At 41.0% G+C, this 25,359-nt stretch overlaps 1 protein-coding gene across 6 annotated transcripts; it reads left to right on the forward strand.

Moving 5' to 3' along the window:
- Positions 1-289: 289 nt before the first annotated feature.
- Positions 290-25,359, forward strand: LOC141805429 (uncharacterized). 6 transcript variants are annotated; one of them, XM_074690487.1, is made up of 9 exons: positions 290-311; positions 1,330-1,367; positions 1,537-1,583; positions 5,250-5,304; positions 21,607-21,657; positions 21,847-22,312; positions 22,456-22,534; positions 22,612-22,695; positions 22,868-25,359. In XM_074690487.1, exons 6-9 carry the CDS (start codon positions 21,871-21,873, stop codon positions 24,447-24,449), a joined length of 2,187 nt encoding a protein of 728 aa, XP_074546588.1. In that variant the 5' UTR covers positions 290-311; positions 1,330-1,367; positions 1,537-1,583; positions 5,250-5,304; positions 21,607-21,657; positions 21,847-21,870; the 3' UTR covers positions 24,450-25,359. The 6 variants fall into 6 exon arrangements, with proteins under 6 accessions (XP_074546588.1, XP_074546590.1, XP_074546592.1 ...); XM_074690491.1 differs by lacking the exons at positions 290-311; positions 21,607-21,657; positions 21,847-22,312; ... (1 more) ...; positions 22,612-22,695; positions 22,868-25,359 and adding exons at positions 8,514-8,546; positions 9,745-9,804; positions 14,758-14,804; positions 16,937-16,994; positions 17,379-19,742; XM_074690489.1 differs by lacking the exons at positions 21,607-21,657; positions 21,847-22,312; positions 22,456-22,534; positions 22,612-22,695; positions 22,868-25,359 and adding exons at positions 8,514-8,546; positions 9,745-9,804; positions 10,243-12,432.

The raw sequence follows: 25,359 nt of genomic DNA on the forward strand, positions 1-25,359 counted from the left end.
CTGAACTAGAAGTTGAACTGTTCAGGAATTTATCTAAAATCCTATTGGTGGGAATCTTTAGATTCCTCTGGGCCACCTTCAAAATTAAAAAAAATACAGAGTTATGTTATATAGTTGTTTGATAACCCTGTGAGGTTATAATATTAACTTTTGCCAAGAATATAACAGGTGTAGCTGACATTGCTGAGAGATATCCAATGTTTTATCTCTGATAAACAGCAGGTGGAGCCCTCTGACTTCTCTCCCTTTTCTCCACAAAACTGATAATCTGATCCATTCTGTTTCTCCTGTGAAGTCGTGACCACAGCCATGTAAGTACTGATGTTTCTGTAACAACATAAAGTGCTGGTGCTCATATTTAGATTCTGGAAATGCATTGTGGTGTAAATTTTAGTTTTAGAAAAAGAGTAGTTGATGGGATGAGAAGTGTGGGGTAAAGTGAGTATCACTGAGAAGGAAGAGCTAAGAGGGCAGGGAGGTGTGCAGATATGACGGAGGTTGGTGAGGTTTGGAAAGCCATGATTATAAGTATGGGACCAAGATTGTACAACAAAGGTCACCAGGATCATAGGGTTACACTCACATGTCTGCAGGATCAATAAATTTCTGTGGGGGGCAGGACTTGGTTTATTCGCAAACCTGGGTTCACTAACAGTAGCCAGAGGCACAAAGTGAGTCTGATGAGTCAGGGATCAAATTAAGGAATAACAGATAGTTTTACATTTAGCAGAACTTATTTTAAGATGAAACACCTGAGATGGATCCATGGTCTTTGTAACTGTCAGTGTGTAGTAGGTAGACGAGGCACTAAAGGATCTGGCCTCTGACCCTGGGCACCCTAACAGCTGGAGATCTTCCAGTAAGGTCTTTTTAATTGATACACAGCCCAGGCTATCCAGGACTGTGCAACATGCCACATCTTTAGGTACGGCTCTTGGTATTTTAAACATGTTGATGTTAATCTCACTTTCTTAGCAGTTTTTATTTTTTAAGGTGATAAGACGTCTGTCTGTCTGAGACTGTTTCTGTGAAATCATGTGACTTCAGGGAGCCCACCCTCTGCTTAAACAAACTCTAACTGTGAGAGTTCAACGCAATCTGACAGATGATAAACATCAAAGAGCACATGCAGAAAGAGAGCATGCAGAAAGAAAATTATACCACAAAAAATGGCTTAAAATATGGGTTTTGATACTGTCATCTCCCAGAGTGTTTTTGTGTGTTAACCGTTTATGTGTCTCTGAGACTGTTTCTGTGAAATCATGTGACCACACAGTGCCCTCCCCCTTTCTCCCGCTCATATAAACTCTGCCTGTTTCCTCTCCTCAGCGCCAGAGAGCCCGCTGACTCTGAGAGCTGAACACCAGGTAAGAATATCATCATCTGTCAACTTTAATAAGTTTAAAAGAAAAGAGTTTAGAGTCTGATTAAATGTTGTATTGAGACTGCAATGATTCCAGATGTGATGCACTGTGTGTTTATTAAAACATGAGGGAACAGAAGGTGGCTCTCACTAACTGTTTCTCCTCCACCCAGAGGTCGGATGAGCTGCTGCAGCTCCTGAGAGGATGCACTGATCCCATGTAAGTGATGCCAGAGTTTCTTACTGTTCACTGAGTAACGTTTCATAGCATGCTGAGACCATATGTAACTTGAATGAATGTATAAAAGTGATGTCTGTGCGTTAAAGTTTTTCTTCCTCACTCTTTAAGTTACGTCCTCCTTCAGTCTGAGCTGGTCTGAGCTCTTTGTCACGTTCTTCAGAGACTATGAGACATTACTTTAGTTTTCTAACCACTTGTGTTCTTAGCTTTACATTAAACTTCTGCTTTTTTAAGACACTTTCCCCATGTATCTGCTGGACGTCCTTGGCGTTTGTAATCAGCACTTCCTCTTCTCTTGCTCTCCACGTTCACAAACTTGCAGAGGTTACGAGTTCAGACAAAGGAATGCAGCTGATATCAAACCTCAAGTTATCCCCTGGAACCTCTGTCTGCCTCCTTCCTCTTTCTATCTCCTCCTCTCCCTCCCTTCCACTCTATCTTTCGTCCTCTTTTTTTCTTTCTACGCCCCCCCCCTTTCTATCTGTTAAACCAGTCGGTGTGGTTCCCTCTCAGTTATGCCCTCTGGGTCCAACATTTTATTTTTCCACTCACCTCTCTTCTGCTGCTCTGCCCTGCCTCGTCTATGAGACACACCCACCTCATCAGATGACACCTGAGCACCCAGCTGCAGCTCATCTTTAATCAGTCCTGTATTTAACCAGTTCTTTTCCACAATTTTCTCAGCTGTGCATTACTCGGTGTATGAATCAGGGAAGTATTGTAAGATTTCTGTGGGTCCCTGCTCATGTAGGAGTGGGGGGCAATGAAGAGGCAGATGCCTTAGCTAAGAGGGCTCTAAAGAAGGAGAAGGTTGAAATGCATATTCGATTAAGCAAAGCAGAGGCAAAAGGGATAATTTGGGAGAATGCAAATCAGCTGTGGCAGACTAGATGGGATAAAGAGGAAAAGGGTCGGCACTTCTACCAAATACAATGTAGCATTAAAGGACAGGAAGTCAGGAGTAGCAGCTGGAGGGATGAAGTAGTGTGGATGAGGCTTAGGTTGGGACATTGTGCACTGAATAAAACACTGAAGATGATAGGGAGGCACCAAACAGGGCTATGTGAAGGGTGTGGGGAGGAGGAAGAGTCAGTTGAACATGTGTTACTGTGGTGTAGGGCGTATGAAGAATATAGGAGAGAATTGAGGAGCAAAATGAGGAGTGTGGGGATTCTGGGATTTGAAGTGAAGGATATACTTAGTGAGGGTGGTGGAGATACTTTAAAGATGGTGGTGGAGTTTCTCAAGAGCATAAGGATTTATGATAGATTATAAGGATTTTTTTTTTTTTATTATTATTATTATTTTTTATTATTATTATTATTTTTAAATGGTGACTATTATGTATTTGATCATATTATTATCAAATTAAATAGATTTATTTGTTTATTTATTTATTTTAATTATTATTATTATTATTGTTATTTCATTATTTTATTTATTTGTTTGTTTATTAAATTCTAGTATTTTGGTTATTTAGTAGTTAATTTCCATTTATTTACGTAGGACAAGAGAGAAGTAGGTAGGGTCATTGGAGCCTGGCCCACTCCGGGGCCAGAAGGTGGCGGTAATGCCCGTTTTTAAGGTGGCCAACCGCCGTTAAACACCACAAAGAAGAAGAAGAAGAAGAATTTTCTCAGCTGTAGGCCATGTCCACACGTAGCTGGGTACTTGGGAAACTGCTTTTTTTTATTTTTATAAGTTTACACTTGTCTTCCACACAAAACTGCAGTTTTACGTCACTGAAAACAATATTTCTGAGAACTCCGACCAAAGTGAAGATTTCGGAAAACCCTGGTTTCATGGTTTTGTGTAGACATGGGGAAACAGATTTTTTGGTTCTCAAATGTCACAGCTGAATGGCAGGGGCTTATTCCGATTGGCTGGCACGGGTTTTACGTCTGAAAACACTGCCAAATATGCCCACTGCATGTGGATAAAAGTATTTTTTTAAATAAATAAGGGGGCGATATTAATTTTTGCAAATACCCGGCTACTTGTGTACAAGATCTTAATGCTAGTCTTCTTTTTTGAACTAATTCCTGGGGTGCGTTCGAAAACTCCTTCCTAACTCCTTTCCTTTTGACTGTACCTTAACCCCGATGGAAAACGTCTCAGGGTCAAGGAAAGCAGGGAGTAAGAGGAAAGGAAAGGAGAACTGCAGTAAAAGATGAATTCGACTGCACTTTCACTTTGATGTCATATTTATGTGACAATGGCTTCTTGTGATGTTGTAAGCCATGACGAAGTAAAATGATTAGAGCAGGGGTTTCTGCATCAGTGACTGAATGAGAAAAGGACAGATCACATTTAAGAATGAAATGATATGACTTATATAAAACTAGCAAAACCTGTCTTTTCAATTGGAAATCATTTTAGAAGTTAAGAGTTATACCGTAGTAGGTTTACCTATACATCTTGTTATATACATACTCCACGACACAAAATTACTATAAATACTCACGTTCTGGCAAATACATGAGGGAAAATGATTGAAAATCTGGTACTTACATGATTTACATCCTTTCTCCATCGTATGTTTCCGTGCATCTTTGGCAAGTGACATATCTATATACGTCAGCTGCCGCAATACATTATGGGGCGTCCTTTATCCTTTCCTTTCGTAAAGGATGGTCCTGTGTTTCCTAAGCTAAAGGAGCTAATAAAGGAAGCAAAAACCTTCCTTTCCTTAACGTTTGGAGAATTCGAACAGCCTTTATCATGGCCAATGCTGAAATACTTCCGGGTCATCCCTTTAGTAAGGAAGGTTCCTTACCAAAAAGGAGTTTTCGAACGCACCCCATGGTTTCTGCCCGCTGCCTTTTTGACACGCCCTCTGTTATCAATAAATGTAATCAATAAACAACTGTGCTGAATTTTTTACACTCACACAAACACACACACTCAATATTTTTAGGTCATATCAGGACACAGCACATACGTACATCTCTATGTTTTGCCTTAGTGAAGAATGATAATGTGACGCATACAATCGAACCAGAATGGCAATACTCAATAAATAAATAGATATTTTTTCTGTGAGGTAATGGGGGTGGGGAAACATGGATACAAGGTGAGGGAGAGAAGAAATGGGTGCAAACTTGCAGCCCATGCGAAGAAATTTATTGCTATTTTAACACAAAATATATACAAACAAAATTGTCCTGTGTTATATCACATTAAGAAATATTTTGATATAAGTTGAAATTTTGAGATATCACCCTAATAATAGGTAGAAATAATGCCAACTCAGGAGGAGCCTTCATGATAGGATAAACATGCTATGATCTTGGCTTGGCATCACCTTTAGGTCTGATCTGAACTGCACATGGACCTTTATATCCAACATGTATAGCGTGTGCTGTAACCTTGTGTTAAAACTGTCAAAAAATGTGCAAAAAAGGAACTGTCTGAAATAAAACCTGCACACTAGCCTTTTTATAAAGTCAAACGGAAATCTAAGTGTTATCTGCAAAACAAGCTTAACGTGGTGTTCCTGGTGTAATCACGTTTTTTATAGTTGAGTCTTTGTTGAAGTAAAGGTGTGAGACAGTGTTCTGCTGTGTGTCTGACATATAATTAGTCTTTCTGTGACACATGGTGTAGAGGGGGTGCTGCTTACTGACTTTCTGTTCTTCCATCCAGAGACCTGCTGAGCAGCCACTCCATCAAACACCTGTGAAGACATCACACTGTAAATGTGAGTCACACTTTTTACTCTACAACTCCTCTATCACAAAGTATTTGTGTTGAGTATTAAAATTAGATGCTGTCATTTGAACAACAATCAGACGCTGTCATAGATTTACAGTGAGCACAGACAGAGGAGAGGTCAGGTTAATCATGTACAGAGTCTGATCAGAGATTAGACCTTCTGTACTCTACTCCCACCTGCCCTAAAACTCTGCACGCTGCTTTTTCTCAGCCAACGTGTTCATGGTGAGGGATCAAACTGGTGTTTCTGAGAGTCTGTTATCAGATAGATTATAAATGCTGTAGACAGTTAGGTGAAACAGCAGTTAGAGTTATGGTTTTATAGAGATCAGAGTTCACAAACTGCTCAACAACATTTAAAAAAAAAAAACGTTCAGTGACAGATTAACTTGAGTCCGACCACAGCTTCAACAGCCAACACTGCAGTAAGATCAGACCTCACTGACCTGCCACTGATCCGAACATGTTGTTCCTTTTGGATGTAAGAGGGAAAGGAAACCGCCCCCCCTCATGTAAACAAAGCTCAGCCTGCCCATCCGCCTTCATAGACAGGAAGCTGGAGTTTAGCCCGGCCCCCATACACTCAATGTGATGGTCTCACTCTTGTCTTTTTAGCTCAAATCACTCCTCTTATTGTTTTGGTGTAACACTGCAGGTTATTTAACTGTTGAAACAGATTTCACACTACATTTGTTAAGAGACAAATAATTCGGTGAGGTTATCTGCAGAGCTAACACCAGCCACCCCTCAGGCCAGGAAAGAGTTCGGATCAGAGGTTTCTAAAGTGGGGAGGAGACATGCCTTCCAAAATCTGACCGTATTTAAATGTATGATACAATAAATATTATATAAAAGTATAAAAACAGAAAGTGTTTGATCTGTTTACCAGGTAGAGGCAGATTAATTTGGGAAATACAGGAACATGTGACTTTAGGTAGACTCATTTACACACATCAGATAAATTATGGATCTAAGGCTTAATGGCCTTTTGTCTGGTGTTAGATGGCCTGTTGGTGTCTCCAGCACTGCTGTTTTGGCAGCCTCTGGCTTCAAGAAGAGGAGTTAAAACCTCACATTATAGGGAACTAGGGCGCTTTAAGGGAGTACACAAGGAAATGTTTCTGTACAATGGCGCCCTTCAGAGGCTGTAAAGATCAAAAAGTGCTTTTGTTAGGGTCAAATTATATGAAGTTTAATTTTCAAAACATAAAGTGTGTTTCAAAGATAAGACTTAAGTTGCAGAAGTGCTATTTAAAAAAATAGATTTTCAGCAGGATGACAGAAACACTACAGGCTGGATTTGCATGATGTGTGTTTAAACCTTTTATTTGAGCCCCGTAAGGAATTAAAATGAAATCTAACATGAGACGTCGATGGGTTGCACCTTGTTTGATGAAAATCTGATTTTTGGTGAGTCACATACCTGGTGAAAAAAAGTTCTTGGTAAGAAAACGGTCTCTTTGTAAACTTTAGGGGTAAGAGGAAATATTTGTTGGAGAGTGTACCCCTGTAGCTGCATATATCAGCTCATCTATAAAATTCTGATTTAGTTGATGATTTACCAAACAGAGTTTCTAAAAACCTAAAACCACTTGCGGGTCACATACATGTGGTGTCGTTTTGTTGCCTCAGAAGCCCCTCACCTCTCACTTTTTAAAGTCTCTCTGAAGACTGAAGTCCCCTGCAGCACTTTTAAGGGAAAGCAGAGTGAGATGAAAAGGACTGAAAGTTTTTAGGTACCAAGATCCATCCTGTCCGTAGCCATCAACAGCAGTCTATTAGCTGTACCAACTGTGAGTGTCAGTGAGAACAAAGAGTGGTATCTGGCATGCCACTCGCGGCTACACTAGTTCCCTCGTGGCATATTCCAGTTATCAAACTGCCTTAAATCAAGAATGCACTGAGATGAAAACTCTTGGCCAAAAACTAAAACTAAGAACGGGGGAACACCGAAAGAAATTATTATGCCAGTTATAAGTACCATTACATTTATAGCTTTGACTGTTAAGCCTACTAACTTCACTTAAATCAAGGCATTGAAATAGTAAAAACTAATATTAATACTATTAATGCTTCAAAGAAGTAAATTATAATATTTTTCCCGACTCTGTCCGCTACACCGAGTGTGCTGGAATGTGTGTTTGTGTTTGTGTGTGTGCATATAAGTGTGTGCAGTCACTTGTTTGTGTCTGTTGGAGCTGGGAGGATATGCTATTTTCGCACTTTAATTCTATTACGATTTTTAGCGGGCTGATTCGGTTTAAATTGCGATTCTCAGATAATGTGATTTTTAGTTTGCTTTTTTTAACACCAGACCATGTGAAAGAGTTAATGATAATGTTTACAGATTAAATAAGGAGCCATAAAATGCACATCATGCGAGTCTGAGAGAAACATTTCACCCTCTGCTGGAGAAAAGTGGTAACTTTTTTTTCCAGTCCAGTTTATAAACAAAGACTGAAATGAAGAATTTGAATTTGAAAAACAAAATCGTTTTTTGGGCAAAGAATCACGATTTTGATATCATCAAACAAAAAAATCCTGATAAGTCGATTTTTGATTTTTTTCTCCCACCCCACCCACTTAATGAGGGGCAGCGCTTTGTCTTAAACAAGAACAGCTTTTTCTAGCTTGAGCCAGAGCACTTTGCTCTGCAGTTATAGCTGTATGAAATTAAAGTCTGCACATGGGGGCTAGGCTAGGCTAATGCTAGCCAAGTTACCCGTCAACCTCAATCGCCTACCTACTATAATATTGATAAGAAGGCTTCAACTTTCAGAACACTTAGTTCCAATGTGCAAGAGAAGACATCTAAGGCAAAGGTTTGGCCATAAAAATGTTATCTTTTTCTGGCACACACGTTAACAATGTGAAAGACCACGTAACACATATTTGTTTTCATTACATCTAAAATTATATTGTCAATAAAAACAAATTTCATCAGTTAAAAAAAACAGACAATACCAGCCCTTGATGAGTGGCATACCATGGATGGAACTGGCATAGTCCAGTTTGAAAACTGGACTATGCCAGTAGAGAACTGGTATATTCCACTTAGCCGCAAGTGGCATGCCAGATACCACTTTGTTCTTGTTGCTGCTGGCAGCTGTCCGTCTCTTTGAAATCATGTGACCATGGAGCGTCTACCTTCTGCTGATACACAAACTCTGCTCTTTTTTGCCTCTTTGACATCAGAGAGCTTCAGGAAACAGAGATCAGATAAAACAGGTAAGAACTCCCAGACACAGGGATTATAAAACACACTCTGATGTCTGCAGTTGTAACTATTGTAAAAACTATTGAATGCATTAGAAAAGTTATGTGAAATAGTTTACAGTCTAACAACGCTAAGATCGAGCATTTCCTCCCATAGTGAGCGTTCTCATTGAGTTTCTTGTTTTTTAGCTTCAGGGAACCTTCACACCTACATACACACCATTTTTTAGAAAGACTCATGGCGTGAGAGTTAATGACTTTCAACTTTCTGTGTAACACACCCAGACTAACTAAGTTAAACGTAGTTAATAAACCAGCTCTTTGAAGACACACTGGTGTAATTCTCTACATAATAAACAAAATCTGAGATAAAATTCTTATTACCTGGCATTAATTACTTTTGAGTTGTTAGAACTTACATTAGGCCTCATAAATGTAGCTGTAACGTAGAACCATTTTACGTAGATTTCATAAGCAATATCAGGAGTGAGGATTTAAAATGAGTTCTCATTTATCAAAGTCTGACCCTTTTAAATATCTTGGTGAATTTTTAATCAGATTCTACATTACATTAATAAAATATATATATATATATATATATATATATATATATATATATATATATATATATATATATATATATATATATATATATATATATATATATATATATATTTTTTTTTTTTTTAGAAGATCCTGACCTTTTAATTACAGTTAAATACTCTTAAGAAATTAAAGTTTCTTGCTTTTGATATGGTTTACTCACTTTATTATCCCATTTATCATAATTACATCAATGAAAAAATGGAAAAAAATCAAAATAATATTGACAATTATATCGTTTATCGGCAATAATATTTTGGAAAATTATCGTCTAGCAAAATTTGTTATCGTGACAGGCCTAAATGTCTGTAACTCTAGTCTGAAACAATGCCAGCTACAGCTTCAGTCCCTCCCAGCTGCCATCCTCAGACCACGTCTGACTGATTATTTATGTTGGGTTGTGGATATTTAAAGCCTGATAGTAATAAGTAACATGCTGACTGGAGATAGATTGAGTGACTGGGACTGTGCCTGGTTAAATAATGGTACTTGGCATGATGCGACTTACAGTCATTCACTCTTGTTACCATATTTGATGACGTTTTCTGAGAATAACATCTCATTTGAAGGAGATGGACGGTCCTAACTTGTTTTTTTTTTCATTTAGATGTGTTGAACTGAAAGCTGAATCATTCTCCAGCTCCTACAGACCCATTACAATGGCAGAGTGAGTGTTTCCTTTAAAATCTACCATATATTTCAACTATTTGTTGGTAACAGATACTGAGAGCGACAAAAGAAATTAAACTTACCACGCCCCACTGTATCCACTGAGTTCTCCCTGTGCCCCCCACTCATCCATCCACTTGACCATCTCACCAACTATCCATCTCACTATTCATCCATCCAACATCCACCCATTTGTCCTGTGTGTTATTTATGCTTAAACATGGCGCTTTGCTGGTAAATAACACAATAAACATGCTCGAGTGTCAAAGAAAATGTTCTTCAAAATGAGACATGAGAAGTAAATGGAATCAACCTAAAGTCTTTGCCCACTGCACGAGAAACCAATGGGACATTAAAACAGTGATCCTATGTAACAGCAAGTAAATTTAACTCTATGTCCGGGATTTATTTTAACTTCAGCGTCTACTTTTTGTAGGTTATCTAACCCATCATCCAAATATGACTACATCACCTGCAAAGAACTGATCCACTCAGGGTCTCCTTCAGTCTACCAACTGATACCAAAGAGAGAAAACATAGGAACTCTGACCAAAATGACTCTGGGTAAGAGAGACCCAAACAGGACCAACAGAACTGTCTTACTGGTTGGTGAAACAGGAGCAGGAAAGTCTACTCTGATCAACGCTCTTGTTAACTACGCCATAGGAGTGACCTGGGAGGACAACGTCTGGTTTGAGATCGTAGAGGAAGAAGAGAAAAAAGCTCAGAGTGAAAGTCAGACACCAGACGTGATTGTGTATGAGATCTTTGGATTTGAAGATAAAACTCTGCCTTACTCTCTGACTCTCATTGACACTCCTGGATATGGAGACACCAGAGGAACTGAACAAGACGACAAAGTCAGTCAGAGACTTTTTGACTTGTTTGGTTCAGTGGATGGAGTTTATGAGATGAATGTAGTGGGTTTGGTGCTGAAAGCCAGTGACAATCGACTGAGTGACCGTCTGAGGTACATCTTTGATTCAGTGATTTCTCTGTTTGGGAAAGACTTGGAGGAAAACATCATAACCCTCGTCTCACACTCTGATGGGAGAACACCTCGAGAGGCTCTGAATGCTGTTAAGAAAGCAGATATCAAATGTGCTACAAATGAAAAGTACCAGCCAGTTCACTTCCTGTTCAACAACTGCCAGAACTCAGAGAGGACAGAGAAAAACCTGTCTGCATCACAGTCATCATGGGGGATAACAAGCAGAGGATTGAGCGAATTTACGAGCTTCCTGCAAAATCTGTTACCCAGAAACCTGAAAAACACCACTGAGGTGTTGAATTCACGCATCACACTGACAGCCTGCATCCAAAACCTGCAAGATCGAGTCGAGCTGATAGAAAAACAGCAGAAAGAGATCCAGCAGACCCACGAGGCTCTGACCAAACATAAAGACGAGATGGAGAGCATCGAAAACTTCCGTGTGGAAGTTGACGTGCCGTACAAAGTAAAAGAAAAGATCAGGGGAGGGATGTGGGGGTTGGTGTTTTATGAGGGCGCTGTCTGCTGTAACATCTGTGAGGAGAACTGTCACTACCCAGGATGCACCATGGCCTGGTATCCCAGAGACTGTGGGGTCATGAGCAGAGGGAAATGCACTTCATGTACCAAGGGATGTCCTGTGTCTGACCACGTGAAGAAACCAGAGAAGTATGTGACCAAGACTGAAAAAGTTGTAATGACGATCAAAGATGTGAAGCAGAAGTATGAAAAGAGTGAAGCATGCAGTGCGGATCCTGAGGAAGAAGAAAAACATTTTGAGATGATCAAGCTCTCACTCAAAGAGAGGGAGGAGAAGAATGGAAAGAGTAAAGCAGACAGTGTGAAGGCTGAAAGTCAAAAAGAGGATTCTAAGAAGGATAAAGAAAAAATGGAAAAGCATCTAGAGGACTTCAAGAAGGCAAAAACAACCCTGGAAGAGAGGAGAGAGAAGTATGAAAAGAGTAAAGCAGACCGGGAGGACACAACACGCATCTTGGAAGGTCTTCAGAGGAAAATGGAAGAGCTACAGAAAGACAAAATTCAGTGGCTGAAAGAGGCCTTCCAGCATGTGGTCAAACTGGAGAAGATTGCTTTGAACACTGACTCCTTGTCCACTCACGTCCACCTGGACTTCCTGATGGAGAAGATGAAGGAGTGCAGAGACAGTTCAGAGAAAGACAAGTTCCAGAATGAGGTACAGAAACTGGAAGAGATGAAATGCCGAGTGGACGACCAAAAAGCCAAAGCTCTGAAGTACAAACAAACAACTCCTGGAAAAGCAGATGAAGCAAAGGCGAAGTAGGTGAACCTGATAATCATGAACCAACACCTGTGAAGAAACACTGGGTGGACATGGTACCAATGTATAAAGCTCAGACCTCTTAAAATCACATTTTAATTTTGACAGTAAGCTGCCTTAGTGCTGCAGCACCACCTCTTTTTATTATTACTGTTTGAATGCTTTATTGCAGAGCTGAATCTTGATTAGTTTCCCTCTGGTGCTAGGTGTTCAGTTCAGCAGCTCCCTGGCTCCACTGTAAAGAAAATTAACAAACTATGCTGTCATTAAGAAGTTTGAAGAGAGGGCATGGGCTTCATTTATATCTTTAAAGTGATACTCCGGGATGGAACAAGTTGGGTCCTATCACAAGGTTTAGGGCAGAAATTACCCCTACGCACCAAACACCCCCTCCCTGCTCCTCTGCCGGTTTCCTCTGCACTCAGACGGGGCCACTTTTTACTTGACCAAAAACACAAATAAACGGACTCCCACCAAAAAAAATCTGATATCGGTCTGCATTCATGCTTTGTTTAGAGAATTTTCAGCGTGTTACTTTCACACAAAAACACCGCTAAATAAGGCTCTAGTTCTCATCGTGTCGTTAAACGGCGCTACCTCTGCTGCAGAGCCACAGCTGGCTACGAGGCGCTCGCCGCTTAGTGTATCAGTCTGCGCACGCGGCGTGCCAGATATAAACAAACGCAGGTAGTCTGCCAGGACGAAGAGACACGATGAGAACTAGAGCCTTACTTAGCGGTGTTTTGTGTGAAAGTAACGCGCTGAAAATTCTCTAAATAGTGTGAATGCAGACCGATATCAGATTTTTTCGCTGGGAGTCCGTTTATTTGTGTTTTTGGTCAAGTAAAATATGGCCCCGTCTGAGTGCAGAGGAAACCGGCAGAGGAGCAGGGAGGGGGTGTTTGGTGCGTGCGCCTTGGGCTTCTGCTGCACAAAAACACTGCTGTAGGGGTAATTTCTGCCCTAAACCTTGTGATACTCCATCCTGGTGTATCACTTTAACTGGTGTCTGTAAGGTTTAACGGACCCATCACTTCTCTTTAATATCAGTGCATTTTTTACATTTTGATATGTTTGTGTAAGCCATTATTTTTCAAATGGCTGTACTTTTATTCATTACAGATGTTCTGTTGCACACCTGAAAACATGTTTTGATTGATGTTATTCTGAAATCATTAATAAAATTGGGTGAGTTATGAAATCACTGAGCTCAGGATGTTTTTATTGGATTGTTAGCTCAGAGTGTCTCTATTGAAACGTTAGCCAACAGTGTTTTCATTGAACCGTAGCTCGGTGTCTTCATTGGATCCTTAGCTGTTGTTACTTTTGCCTTGATGGATCATTTTTTATCATCTCGTTTACAAGTTTATGGCCCAAGTATTGCTGTTTTCTTCATTATGTGAACGCAGCACCACTGAGGGGCCGTTTACACGACAATGGTTTAGGGTGAAACACATGGACACATGGATTTACATGGAAACTGCGTTTCAGCCAACCTAAATAGCAAATTCTTGAAAACAGCCTCCAGAGTGGGATTTTTCTGAAACGCTGCCGACACTGTTGCCGTGTTAACAGTAAGCTGGCATTTTCAGTGGAAACGCTGACGTCACACTCCGCCTCCTGCTAGCGCATACAACAGGACAACAGTACAGTTGTTACAATCATCGGGAACTACCGTGCTGTGCTTGTGCTGCCCAATCTGCTGAATCTGCTGACTTTCTTCATACAAATTGTGTTTCTGTGTATCTCTTAGTATTCCCCAATACACCAGATGATCGGACCACCTCTACTTGGGTGGAGATCTCCCTGAAGCGGCTTCTGGACAAGACAGTTATAGCACCACCTGCAGGCCTGGCATGCTTACCACAGCGTTTTCAGTCCATCGGTGTTGTCTATGTTCCATGTAAACTGCATTTTCACTGCATTTTCGCTGCATTTTAACGTTTTCAGATGCAATGTTGTCGTGTAAACGGGGCCTGAGTAGACACCAACATCTCTTCCTTCTGTCATCAAGAATGCTTAACTAGTATTTACTGAAAGGATTACCTAATAATAAAGAACCAAATTCTCCAACACATCCTTAGAAACTGTACACTAGTCCTCCAGTGGAGCATCCAGGGCTTTATTGCGTGTGCTCGAATGAGGTGTTGGTGTCTGATTGAAGTTAAAAAAGAAAGTAGGCTCACTTATTGTTGACGCTTTGCTCTCGCTTGGTTAGCTTGCTCTCCACTGATGGAGATTGATATGGATATGTTCATACCAGCCTTGGTATCAGATCTGAGTAATACTTGCATAATGAGATCAATAAGTTAGTTCCAGTTTCTCTTCTCTGTTTGTGCTCCTCTCACTTACTCCACTCATGTGAACCGTATGGCACATTAAGATCTAAAATTAGCTATCAGCATTTAGACCAACAGGTGTCCTTTCCTGCACACAAAGACATTTTGTTTGGACGGAATTTGGTCTTGATTATATATCATTATACTGAGATGTATGTTTTGCGCTGTGAAACATAGAGGGGAAAGGGGGCAGACAGGCTGATGGTATTTGGTGTTAGACTCACGTCAATCTTTACAGTGAATCATCCATCTGTTTTTGAGACTGTTTTGGTGGGATCACGTGAGCACTGAGCGTCCTCCCTCTGTTCTCTGCTCTGTCAGACTCCATTACATCAAAGGGCTTCTTCAAACTGAGAGCTGAACCACAGGTAAGAAACACCTGAGACAGGGTTTGTAACACATCTGAAGATTTGGGGTTCAGAAGCCAACACACAGATGCATAAAGTAATAACATCACTTATATTTCAGCAATAAACAATATCACCTCATATTCCTTTACTGTGTATAGTTTCTGTGCTATGACAGAGCAGTGGATGGAAAACATCTTAGATGTTACTGAGAACCATTTGGCGAACTAAGCTTTATTTCGAAACCCAACAATGCTCCAAGCTTGAGACTAAACAGTTACTTGTGATTTAGCTTACAGTCTGAATAATCTTTGAATGAAATCAAAGTTGCTGCTGTTAATGGGCAGAAACACTGACAGAGCTCTAAGACGGTCTCTTTTGGCTTCTTGTTCTTTTCTGGGTTTATAAAGTGTTTTTTTTTTTTTCCCTTGTCTGCATTAGCTTTTCTGCTGAGCACTGTGTCATATGACAGTATTGAAAAGACCAATACATTTTTTTCTAGCAGTCCGAGAGATGTGAATATGATTAACTGCTTTAGTGACCATCACCAGCCCTCCCTGTAGGCTACTCCATCATTCTAAACTTTATTTAACCCCTGATGTGAGCTGAAGGAGAGGGCCATGCCACACCACAGTGTGAAAGAAGGGGAAATAATGACAGGCAGGACGAGACAAGACAAACAGAAGGGAGGACAAACGTCTACTATTGTTGATTTAAGATAGCAGTTCAAATACTGGGCTAATTCAAGTCAATACCGGAAGTAAAGGTTGTACGAAACCAGGGTCACCAGAAATGTGGGGTCTTGATAGTGTGGGGAGTGTGGGCCTACGTGGAAAGGAGATGAAGTGGCATGCATCACAGGATGTGAGAAGATGTGTAATAGTACCCGTAAGTAAAACACAGCCACGGGCGCCCCCCCCTGGCCACCAGGGGACCCGGGACCCCCCCCCACACAGTCCCCAAACTGCCAGGCCCAGGGACAACCCCAGGACTCAAGGGGGCACAGACCTGCCTCCCCGCTGATACCAAAGACAGCACCCAGGGCTCAGAGCAGCGGCCCCCCCTGCAGATAGCACCCGCCCTCCCCAACCACCCGTCCGCCCGGCATCAAGCCACCCCAACCCCCAGCACCCAGCCACCCCCACGCCCCCCGCAGCAGGCCGGAGGCCCCAAGCCACTCAAGAGCCAGTGTATTTAAATGACGTCTTTAGGGTTCATCTTCAGATGGCTGGAGGTGTTCTGGCAGATATTGTTACCAAGACTGGTGATGCCTCGTGTTTGTTTTCTGTACAGTGGTTTTAGTGCCAAAGTCTAGGTTTTGGATCCGGATCTTTAGGACTCTTGACTTTGCCGTGGTCCCATGAACCTGAGGGCTCAGATTCAGGGGATGGTGAAGGGAGAACTCAGACTTGTTGGCAGCTGTTGTATAATGACTGATTTGTATTGGGGCAGCTGTAAGGCTCACCTGCAGTCATGTTTAGTTCAGACCCCAGTCTGGACTCTGGCCTAAGGTTTGAGAACTTGATTCCATCTCTGATCCTTTGTTCAGCTCACTCTGAACCCAACCATCACAAAGACTCTGTATCATTAAACACATCTGACTGAACCACTTTGAGCTTGAAGCGAGACCTGTCTCTGAAATAAACACCAGTGGTTCAGCAGTCCCCCTGAAAGGACATTTTATCTGTTCCCTCGGTACTCCAGACATGCTGCCTGGAGCCAGATGATTCTTAGGATAGACTCTGGACAGATTTTAAATCAAGATAGAAAAAAAGCTTCCCTTAAAAAAAAATCACTGAACTCAGTACATCATTTCACATCAGGTTTTAACTTTTCAAACACTGAGTTTTGTTTTCTTCCAGGATGTAAATTGAGGTTTTAAAGTTCTCATTTTGACAAATGGGTCACTTAACAGACTGTTTCCCTCCCTGAATAAACCAGTTGTCAGAAAGAGTTACTGTCTTCCTCACTGTTCTAACTCTCCTAACATGCTAGTGTCTCGCTCTGAGACAGTGAGAATTACATTTTCCTACTCAAAGCTATAGGCTCTCGTTCCTCCATAGTTTGACACAACAATGTGAGTAAGAGGAGGATGAAGGACACGGGTTATTTACAGGAGCTAGGTCACTGACATGTTTTTACTTTTCTTCCAGAAAACTCAATACGCTCCAACCTTGAGTTGAAGGAATTCGAAGGAATCACAATGGCATCGTGAGTAATACTTTCTTTTCTAGACCAACACAGAGAGCCTTAGATTAGTAGTGGGCCTGTGGTTAGTTTACAACACGTACACAGGTGATGTGACAAACACCTACAGCTGATATAACCTACACACAGTTGATGTAACACAATGACATGCTGAGCTAAGGTCTGTTATTGTTACTCCTCATTTTCTAGATATCTAGTTCTTTATGCTGTATGCACCCACCAGGGCAAACAGGCTTGAAGGCGCTCTGGCTAAGGAAGAGCATCCCATCTCTGACTCTGACCTGCTGCACAAAAACTAAACTAAAAGGAGAATATTTTTTTGGATTGTGTTGTTGCTCAGAGGTTTCTGAACCTATGTCCTGTTTTTTGTTTTTTGTTTTTTTACAGGAGCAAATACGACTTCATCACAAACAAAAAACTCATCTGCTCAGGATCTCCTGATGTATACCAGCTGATACCAAAGAAACAGAACATAGGAACTCTGACCAAAATGAGTCTGGGTCAGAGAGACCCAAACAGGACCAACAGAACCATCCTTCTTGTTGGGGAAACAGCAACAGGAAAGTCTACTCTGATCAACGCTCTTGTTAACTATGCCATAGGAGTGACCTGGGAGGATGACATCTGGTTTGAGATTGTAGAGGAAGAGGAGAAAAAAGATGAGCTGGAAAGTCAGACACCAGACGTAATCGTGTACGAGATCTTTGGATTTGAAGATAAAACTCTGCCGTACTCTCTGACCATCATCGACACTCCTGGATACGGAGACACCAGAGGAACTCAACAAGATGACAAAGTCAATCAGAGACTGTTTGACTTGTTTCGATCAGTAGATGGAGTTTATGAGATGAATGTGGTGGGTCTGGTGCTGAAATCCCCAGAGTGTAGACTGACTGATCAGCTGAGGTACGCCTTTGATTGTGCGGTGTCTCTGTTTGGAAAAGACATGGAGAACAAAATAGTAGCCCTCCTCACATACTCTGATGGAGTGTCACCTAAAAATGCTCTGAAAGCTCTCATAGCTGCAAACATTAAATGTGCCAAAGATGAGGAGAATCTGCCAGTTCACTTCCTCTTCAACAACTGTCAAAAAGAGGACAGGAGAGAGGACACAGAAGCACTTCAAAATGCGGATCAAATAACAAGAAAAGGCATGGGTGAGTTCTTTGACTTTGTGGAAAAAGCTGCTGCCCAAAAGCTTGAAACTACAGTTTTTGTTCTTAATGAACACATCAGACTGACAGCCTGCATCCAAAACCTGAAGGAAAGGGTCCAGCTGATAGAGATGCAGCAGGAAAAGATCCAGCAGACTCAGGAGAACCTGAAGAAACATGAAGAGGAGATGAAGAGTAACCAGAACTTCATTTCAGAGTCCGATGAGCCGTACAAAGAAAAAGAAAAGATTAATGGAGGGATGTGGTGGTGGATGTTTTACGAGGGCGCTGTCATCTGTAACAAATGTGAGGAGAACTGTCACTACCCAGGATGCACCATGGCCTGGTATCCCAGAGACTGTGAGGTCATGAGCAGAGGCCACTGCACTGCATGTACCAACAAATGTCCAGTATCTGACCACGTGAAAGAGGAGATGATCTATGTGAACAAGACCAGAAAGGTTCGGGAGACCCTCGAGGATATGAAGAAGAAGTATGAAAACAGTAAAGCAGACTGTGAGAAGACATCAGGACTCTTGGAGGGCATGGAGAAGACAAAGGAGGAGCTTCAGAAGGAGAAAGATCAGTGGTTAGATGAGGCCTTCCAGCATGTTGTCAAACTGGAGCAGATCGCTCTGAATGTTGGTTCTCTGTCCACTCAGGGCCACCTGGACTTCCTGATGAAGAAGATGAAGGAGAGAGGAGACATAGAGAAGGTACAGAAACTGGAGGAGATCAAAAGACGAGTGGATGAAGAAAAAAGTGCAGGAATGCAGAACATAATGAGTCAAGTGACTGCGAGTGTGGATGAAAAGAGCAGAGCAGGTATGCAGTATGTGATGGATAAAATCAGCTCTACAGTCAAAAAGATGAATGAGTGAATCCCAACAGCCAGCGAAGCCATGTGTAGTTTTTATAAACAGGATTATTATGATGTATAGACTAAAACACAGTGTTTTCAAAACTCAACTTCTGTAACTGATCTAAGTACTCTATAGTCCTCTGTACACTCTATCATCATACTCAAAATACTGTACATCAATTTCTGTCCAAAAGTAGGCACATTATTCCCCCACTCAGAGCCAGTGTCCCCGTCATCCCTCTGGGGCTGAGCCCTTCACGGCCTCGCTCTGAACAACATGACAACACTTTGAACTGATCACTTCGACACACATCCTCCTCTGAAGCCTCCATGAAATCTGGTCCATGTATAAAAAATATTCATGTGTGAAAATCTGTGAATTGCTTTGATTTATTCTGGATTTCTGCAAAGTTCATGTATTTGCTTGCTATTAGGCTTTTGGTACAAACCCTTTTTAGCTCAGAGCACCTCATTTGTTCATTTTAACCTTTGACCTTAAAGGAAAGAAAGATATTTTTCATGTCAAATTATTTCTCTTTGTTGAAACTGAATCAAACCTTCATGTTTAAGTCACAAATTGAATGTTTTTCTTGTTGTTTATTTGGCTATGTAAAGTACATATTTTTCTACATGATTTAAACAATTTTTAAAAACCTGCTTTAGATGACATGGGCCCTGTGTAAAATACCAACCTATTTCTGTGCCTGTCTTTAACCAGGCTGTGTGTTATTAATCATCGGATAGATGCTGTTTTTCTGTTTATCAATAATAAAATGTGTTTTATGAAACAGTTTGCTCAGAGTGTCTTCACTAAATCAGCAGCGGATTAGCTGAGATGCTTCGTGCAGAGTTTTGATACCAACAGTCAAAAACACAGGAAAAGACTGTTTGAAGTGTTACCATTGAAACGATGTGCACCTAAAAATGAACCAGCACTGTGCTGTTTACCTACTGTATCAGTGATGAGAAGGCCTGGTCCTTCAGTGGTAGGGATAAGGAGAAAGGGGATGGCTGAACCTGAAGCTCCCTCAGTTATCTGTTAGAAAACAGGAACAGAGCACACTGATTCAGTGTATGAGGCCTGTAACTCTTAAAGACATTAAGGTTCATCTGTCTTCACAAGTACAAGATAAAACAGGAGAGGCTGTTTTCTTGACATACCAGTTTCACAGGGCATCTGCCTTTTGAAATTCCAACCTCAGATCTGGAATAAAGTCATTAATATGTGGGATAATATGTGTGTATTAATTTATTATTAATATATCAATACTGCTGAAGGTAAACACGTGAACATTGCTCCCCATGTAAACACATCAGGCTCTGACAGGCTGGGGGCGGTACGAGCAGCAGGAGGCTGTTTACATGCTAATGTGCTAATTTCAGCTAACGCGCTAAAAGCGTTAGCACGCTAGAGCGCTCATTGTCATTAAGGTTGAACACACAGAATTAAAATTTTAAGGTATCAAAAAAGCAAAAGAATTTTAACCTTAAATGAATCCGAATTCAACCCTGGAAAAGGCGGAGTATGTTTGACAGAGCTAAAAATATCTCATTTTCTGCCAGTCATCTGTCCTCACACTAAGCTAACGGCAAGCTAACTGATAGCCTGAGCGCCTCACCGACAGATTTCCTTCCCTTTCTTTCCTTCCTTTGATTCTTATAACCTATCTTAGCAAAGACATATTTATACTGAACCTTTGAATAAAGAAGTACTTACATATCCTGCTGACCTCAGGGCTCACTGCTGCCCCACAAGCCGGTCCTAACCGGCTCACTCAGTCTGTCAGACACATCTGAGACAGAATTTAACATTCATAAGCTTTTATTTTTATTTATTTATTTATTTATTTATTTATTTATTTATTTATAATCATATTCAAGTTTCAGGAATTAATAACCTGGAAAAAAAAATATTTTTGAGCAGTAAATGGGATTTAATTAAAAAAAAAAGCTATTAAAAAATTTTTAGTTTTCATAATAAGCAGGGCGTCTTTGTTCAAAATGCCATGGTTTAAAAAAAAACTGTATTTAGCCAGTAGTACTAGTGCCATTAATTGAAATAATTTGTCATCTATTAAATGGGCCTGTTGGATGAGGGAAAGAGGAGGGCCTTTAACTACTTTGCTAACAGGGTGCCCATTTGTCAATTCAGCCACATTCTTATTTAAGTAAAAACCATAAGAGTAAGTGTTTTGAAAATAACAAGTTCTATTTAAAAAAAAAAAAAATCTAAAACCCATACAGTGTTATAAAGGGAATGAGCTATTCACATGTTTATTTCTGCTGTAGAGATCAGCTTTTTGAATGGATGTGTGTGTGGTTTCTAGCGTCTCTGCAGACAGCCTTAAGAAGACAATTGAGGAACTGCAGTTTGTAACACTTCCCCATGGGTTGATGCTTGGTTGTCCTTTAAAATGTTTTTCTGTTGTTACAGATTTTGAAAGTTTAAACAAAGGGAAGTTCACATGTAGTTCCTTTCCCTCCTTCCACAATGATCAGTCACTGAAAAGTCAAGGGATCTGGGTGTAATTACACCAGGAAGTGTGTGTGTGTTTGTCTTGGTCTTATGTTATTGTGTTTTTATCCTTTTTTTTCTCAGGCCAACTCCTCTGAGATACAGATTCCCTTCTGTCTGACTGGCATGTATTTGGTGAGTATAGCACATGTTTCCAGGTCAATACAACCATTCTCTCCTATACTTTAACATAGGCTATATTTTAGGCTGTTGTAGAGAAAAAACTCATTATTATGGGATAGGCCTGTTGTATAACCATATCAGGAAGTTATAAAGATTTTGGTTAATTGTACCCTTTCATTTATCATGTCATTTTTTTCACAGTAAAAAAACTTTCAGGGTGAGAGGATGTCTGTTCGAGAACTGCTTTTAAATCTGTTGGAAGATTTGGTAAAGGAGGAAGATAAGAAGCTCAGGTTTTTCCTAAATGACAGTGCAACCCTGGACCCATGTATCCCAAAGGGTAAACTGGAAGGAGCAGGAACAACGGATATTGTCGATATAATTATTAAAACTTACCACCATCAGGCTATAGAAGTGGTGATGAAGATTCTGAAAAAGATCCCCAGAAATGACCTGGCAGAAAAACTTCAAAAGAAGATGCCAAAAAATAGGAAGGAGGACAAATGTTTGAAGGAGATCTCCAGAAAAGAGGAGGTGGACAAACTTCAAAAAAAGATCTCCAAAGGAGAAGAGGTGGAGGGACTCTCAGTGAAGATCTCTCGAGGTGATGAGGAGGTGGAGGACCAGCAGCACCATCAGTCAACCAGCAGCAGCACAGTCGCACTAGGTCAGCTGCGAGAGGAGATGAATGTTTGAAATCAGTGACTTGATTATGTGATGCATCTATGCAGCATGTGTTCAGAAACAAGCCTCCTATAAAAATTCCTCAACATGTTTACACCAGCAGCTTTTCCTATTCTTCACAAACAGGTCTGGATGTGTTGGAGCAGAAGAAAAGGTCTCCATCAGTGGAAGTTTCCTCAGAGGTCCAAGTCTTGACAGGAGCTCTGTAAGTATCTGCACAGAAGTGAATCCAGTATCAGCTTCACTTTGAGAGGTCCAGGATTACATGAGGCTTTTTTTCAGGTTTGTTTGTATCCCTGATGAAAACTCCTCCCTTGAGGAAGTCTCTGTGAGCCCCCCTGTGGTCAAAGCCTCTTCCTTTACTCAGTAAGTGAACAGAACTACAGGTATTACCAGCATCTCTGTGTTGTTTAAGTAGCCATGGTGGTGCTTCGTGTATAACCCTGTTCACACCAAACCAAGGTCTGGACTTGGGGGGTGACTTTTAAAAAGATGAGAGCATACAAATTTTCCCGGGTTAATTTAACTTTTCTTACAGGACTACCAACACCTCTTCCAAATACGACCACATCACCTGCAAAGATCTGATCCAGTCAGGACCTCCTGCTGTCTACCAGCTGATACCCAAAAAACAGAACATAGGAAAGGGAATAAGAAAAATAAGCCTTGGTAAGAGAGACCCAAAGAGGACCAACAAAACCATCTTACTGGTTGGTGAAACAGGAGCAGGAAAGTCTACTCTGCTCAACGCTCTGGTAAACTATGATATTGGGGTGGAGTGGGAGGATGATATCTGGTTTGAGATCATAGAGACCGAAGAAAAGAAAAGAAAGTGTGAGGAACAGGAACCAGACGTGATTGTGTACGAGATCTTTGGTTTTAAAGGCAAAACTTTGCCTTACTCTCTGACCATCATCGATACTCCTGGATATGGAGACACCAGAGGAACTGAACATGATGAAACCATCAGCCGGAGATTATCTGAGCTTTTTAATACAGAGGATGGAGTCTGTAGGATTAATTTGGTGGGTCTGGTTCTGAAAGCCAGCGAGAATCGACTTAATGACCGTCTGAGGTACGTCTTTGACTCTGTGGTTTCTCTGTTTGGGAAAGACCTGGAGGATAACATTGTTGCCCTTATCACATACTCGTTTGGGAGAGCGCCCATAAATGTTCTGGAAGCTCTGGAGGCTGCAAACATTAAATGTGCCAAAAATGAAAGGAACCGTCCCGTTCACTTCATGTTTGATAAGTGCCCAAACACAGAGAGAATGATGGACAGTAAGGTCACTTGGGACATTATGAAGGAAGGAATGAGAGAATTTACTGACTATCTGAAAGAGTCTGAGCCTAAAAAACTGAAAACAACAGCTGAAGTGTTAAACACACGCATCCAACTTACAGCGTGTGTCCAAAACCTGCAGGAGAGAATCCAGGAGACTGAAGTGAAACAGACAGAGATCCAGCAGAGACTGGAGAAAGCTAAACAAGAGATGAAGAACAATGAGAACTTCATAGTAGAGGTTGATGAGGACAGTTCAGAAAGAGAAGACATCAGTGGAGGGACGTGGGGGCTGATGTTGTTATATGATGGAGCCGTCTGCTGTCTACACTGTAAAGAGACGTGTCATTATCCATGCACAATGGCCTGGTCTCCCTACAGCTGCAACATCATGCTAGATGAAAAATGCACGGTTTGTAAAGGGAATTGTCATGTGTCAAAACATGTCAAAGAGCAGTGGAAGTATGTGACCAAGACTCAGAAAGTTATGGTGGAAGATCAAGACATGAAGAGAAGGTACGAGGAGGGTAGAGCAGATCATGACAGTCTGCAGAAAGAGCTAAAGAAGATAAAAGAAGAGCTTAACGGTTACAAAGATCAGCTGTTAGAAGAGGCTTTCCAATATGTTCTCAGACTGGAGCAGATTGCTCTAAATACTAACTCCCTGTCCACTCACATCCACCTGGAATTCCTGATGGAGAAGATGAATGAGAGAGGACACACATCCAAGGTCCAGAAACTGGAGGAAATGAGGAGTCGAGTCAATGAAGGGATCAGAGCAGGACTGCGGTACAAATTGACAGCTGCCAGTAAAAAAGTCAGACCAAAGGTTAGGTAGGCAACACATCAAGTTAGCAGACAGCTGAGTATGAGGAATGACCAAACTAACAACCAACCCACAACAAAAAAACCCAAAACTTTACAACCAACAAACCAAACAGCTACTCAACCAACAGACAAACCAAGCAACCAACAAACCAAAAACTTTTCAATCAATTAAAAAGACAAATATTTAACCAACCAACAGAAAAACCAAAAACTTTTGAACCAACCAACCAACCAACCAACACACTAACCAACCAACCAACACATCAACTAACTAACCATCCAACACACTAACCAACCAACCAACCGACACATCAACTAACTAACCATCCAACACACTAACAAACCAACCATCCAACACACTAACAGACCAACCAGATAACCATCAATCAACCAACCAAACAACCAACAACCAACAAACTAACCAACACATGAAATAACCAACCATCTATGAAACCAACCAACTAACTGATGAATGGTTGGCTGAGTGGCCCACTTAGTCCTGGATGCTTGAGCTGGTGTCACTGGGAAGAGGAAGGTTTGACTATGAACAAGGAACCAGGAACCTTCATGCAGTAAGGGTTGGTAAAAATTGCTGCCCCAGGGTTCTACAGCTCTGTCAGACACTTCAACCAAGACTCCACATGCTGACCAGCTTCTGGCAGAAATAGACTCATCTCAAGCAAAACAAATTCTCAGTGGAAATGGAGTTAATGATTGTTTACTTCTCTTTCTTATTTACTTTGAAATCCTGTTTATAATCTATCATTAGTTTAATTTGGGACTGTGTCTGGGTAATTACAGCAGTTAAACTGTCAACTGTGGGGTTGACAGGCTCCCCTGAAATACTCACAAAGGATTATTTATTATGAAATGAAAGTGTTATTTCATCATGTCTCCTGTAAGTCATTTTCTAATCCTTC

Source organism: Halichoeres trimaculatus, unplaced genomic scaffold, assembly GCF_033239565.1.
Source record: "Halichoeres trimaculatus isolate MK-OKI-2021-1 unplaced genomic scaffold, fHalTri1.1 fHalTri1_scaffold_16, whole genome shotgun sequence".
Taxonomy (NCBI): Eukaryota; Metazoa; Chordata; class Actinopteri; order Labriformes; family Labridae; genus Halichoeres; species Halichoeres trimaculatus.

Coding starts and splice junctions, on each gene's coding strand:
- LOC141805429 (XM_074690487.1), top strand. CDS start 21,871: ATGTCTGTTCGAGAACTGCTTTTAAATCTGTTGGAAGATTTGGTAAAG. Junction 22,535..22,611: donor CAAGTCTTGACAGGAGCTCT/GTAAGTATCTGC, acceptor GCTTTTTTTCAG/GTTTGTTTGTATCCCTGATG. Junction 22,696..22,867: donor AAAGCCTCTTCCTTTACTCA/GTAAGTGAACAG, acceptor CTTTTCTTACAG/GACTACCAACACCTCTTCCA.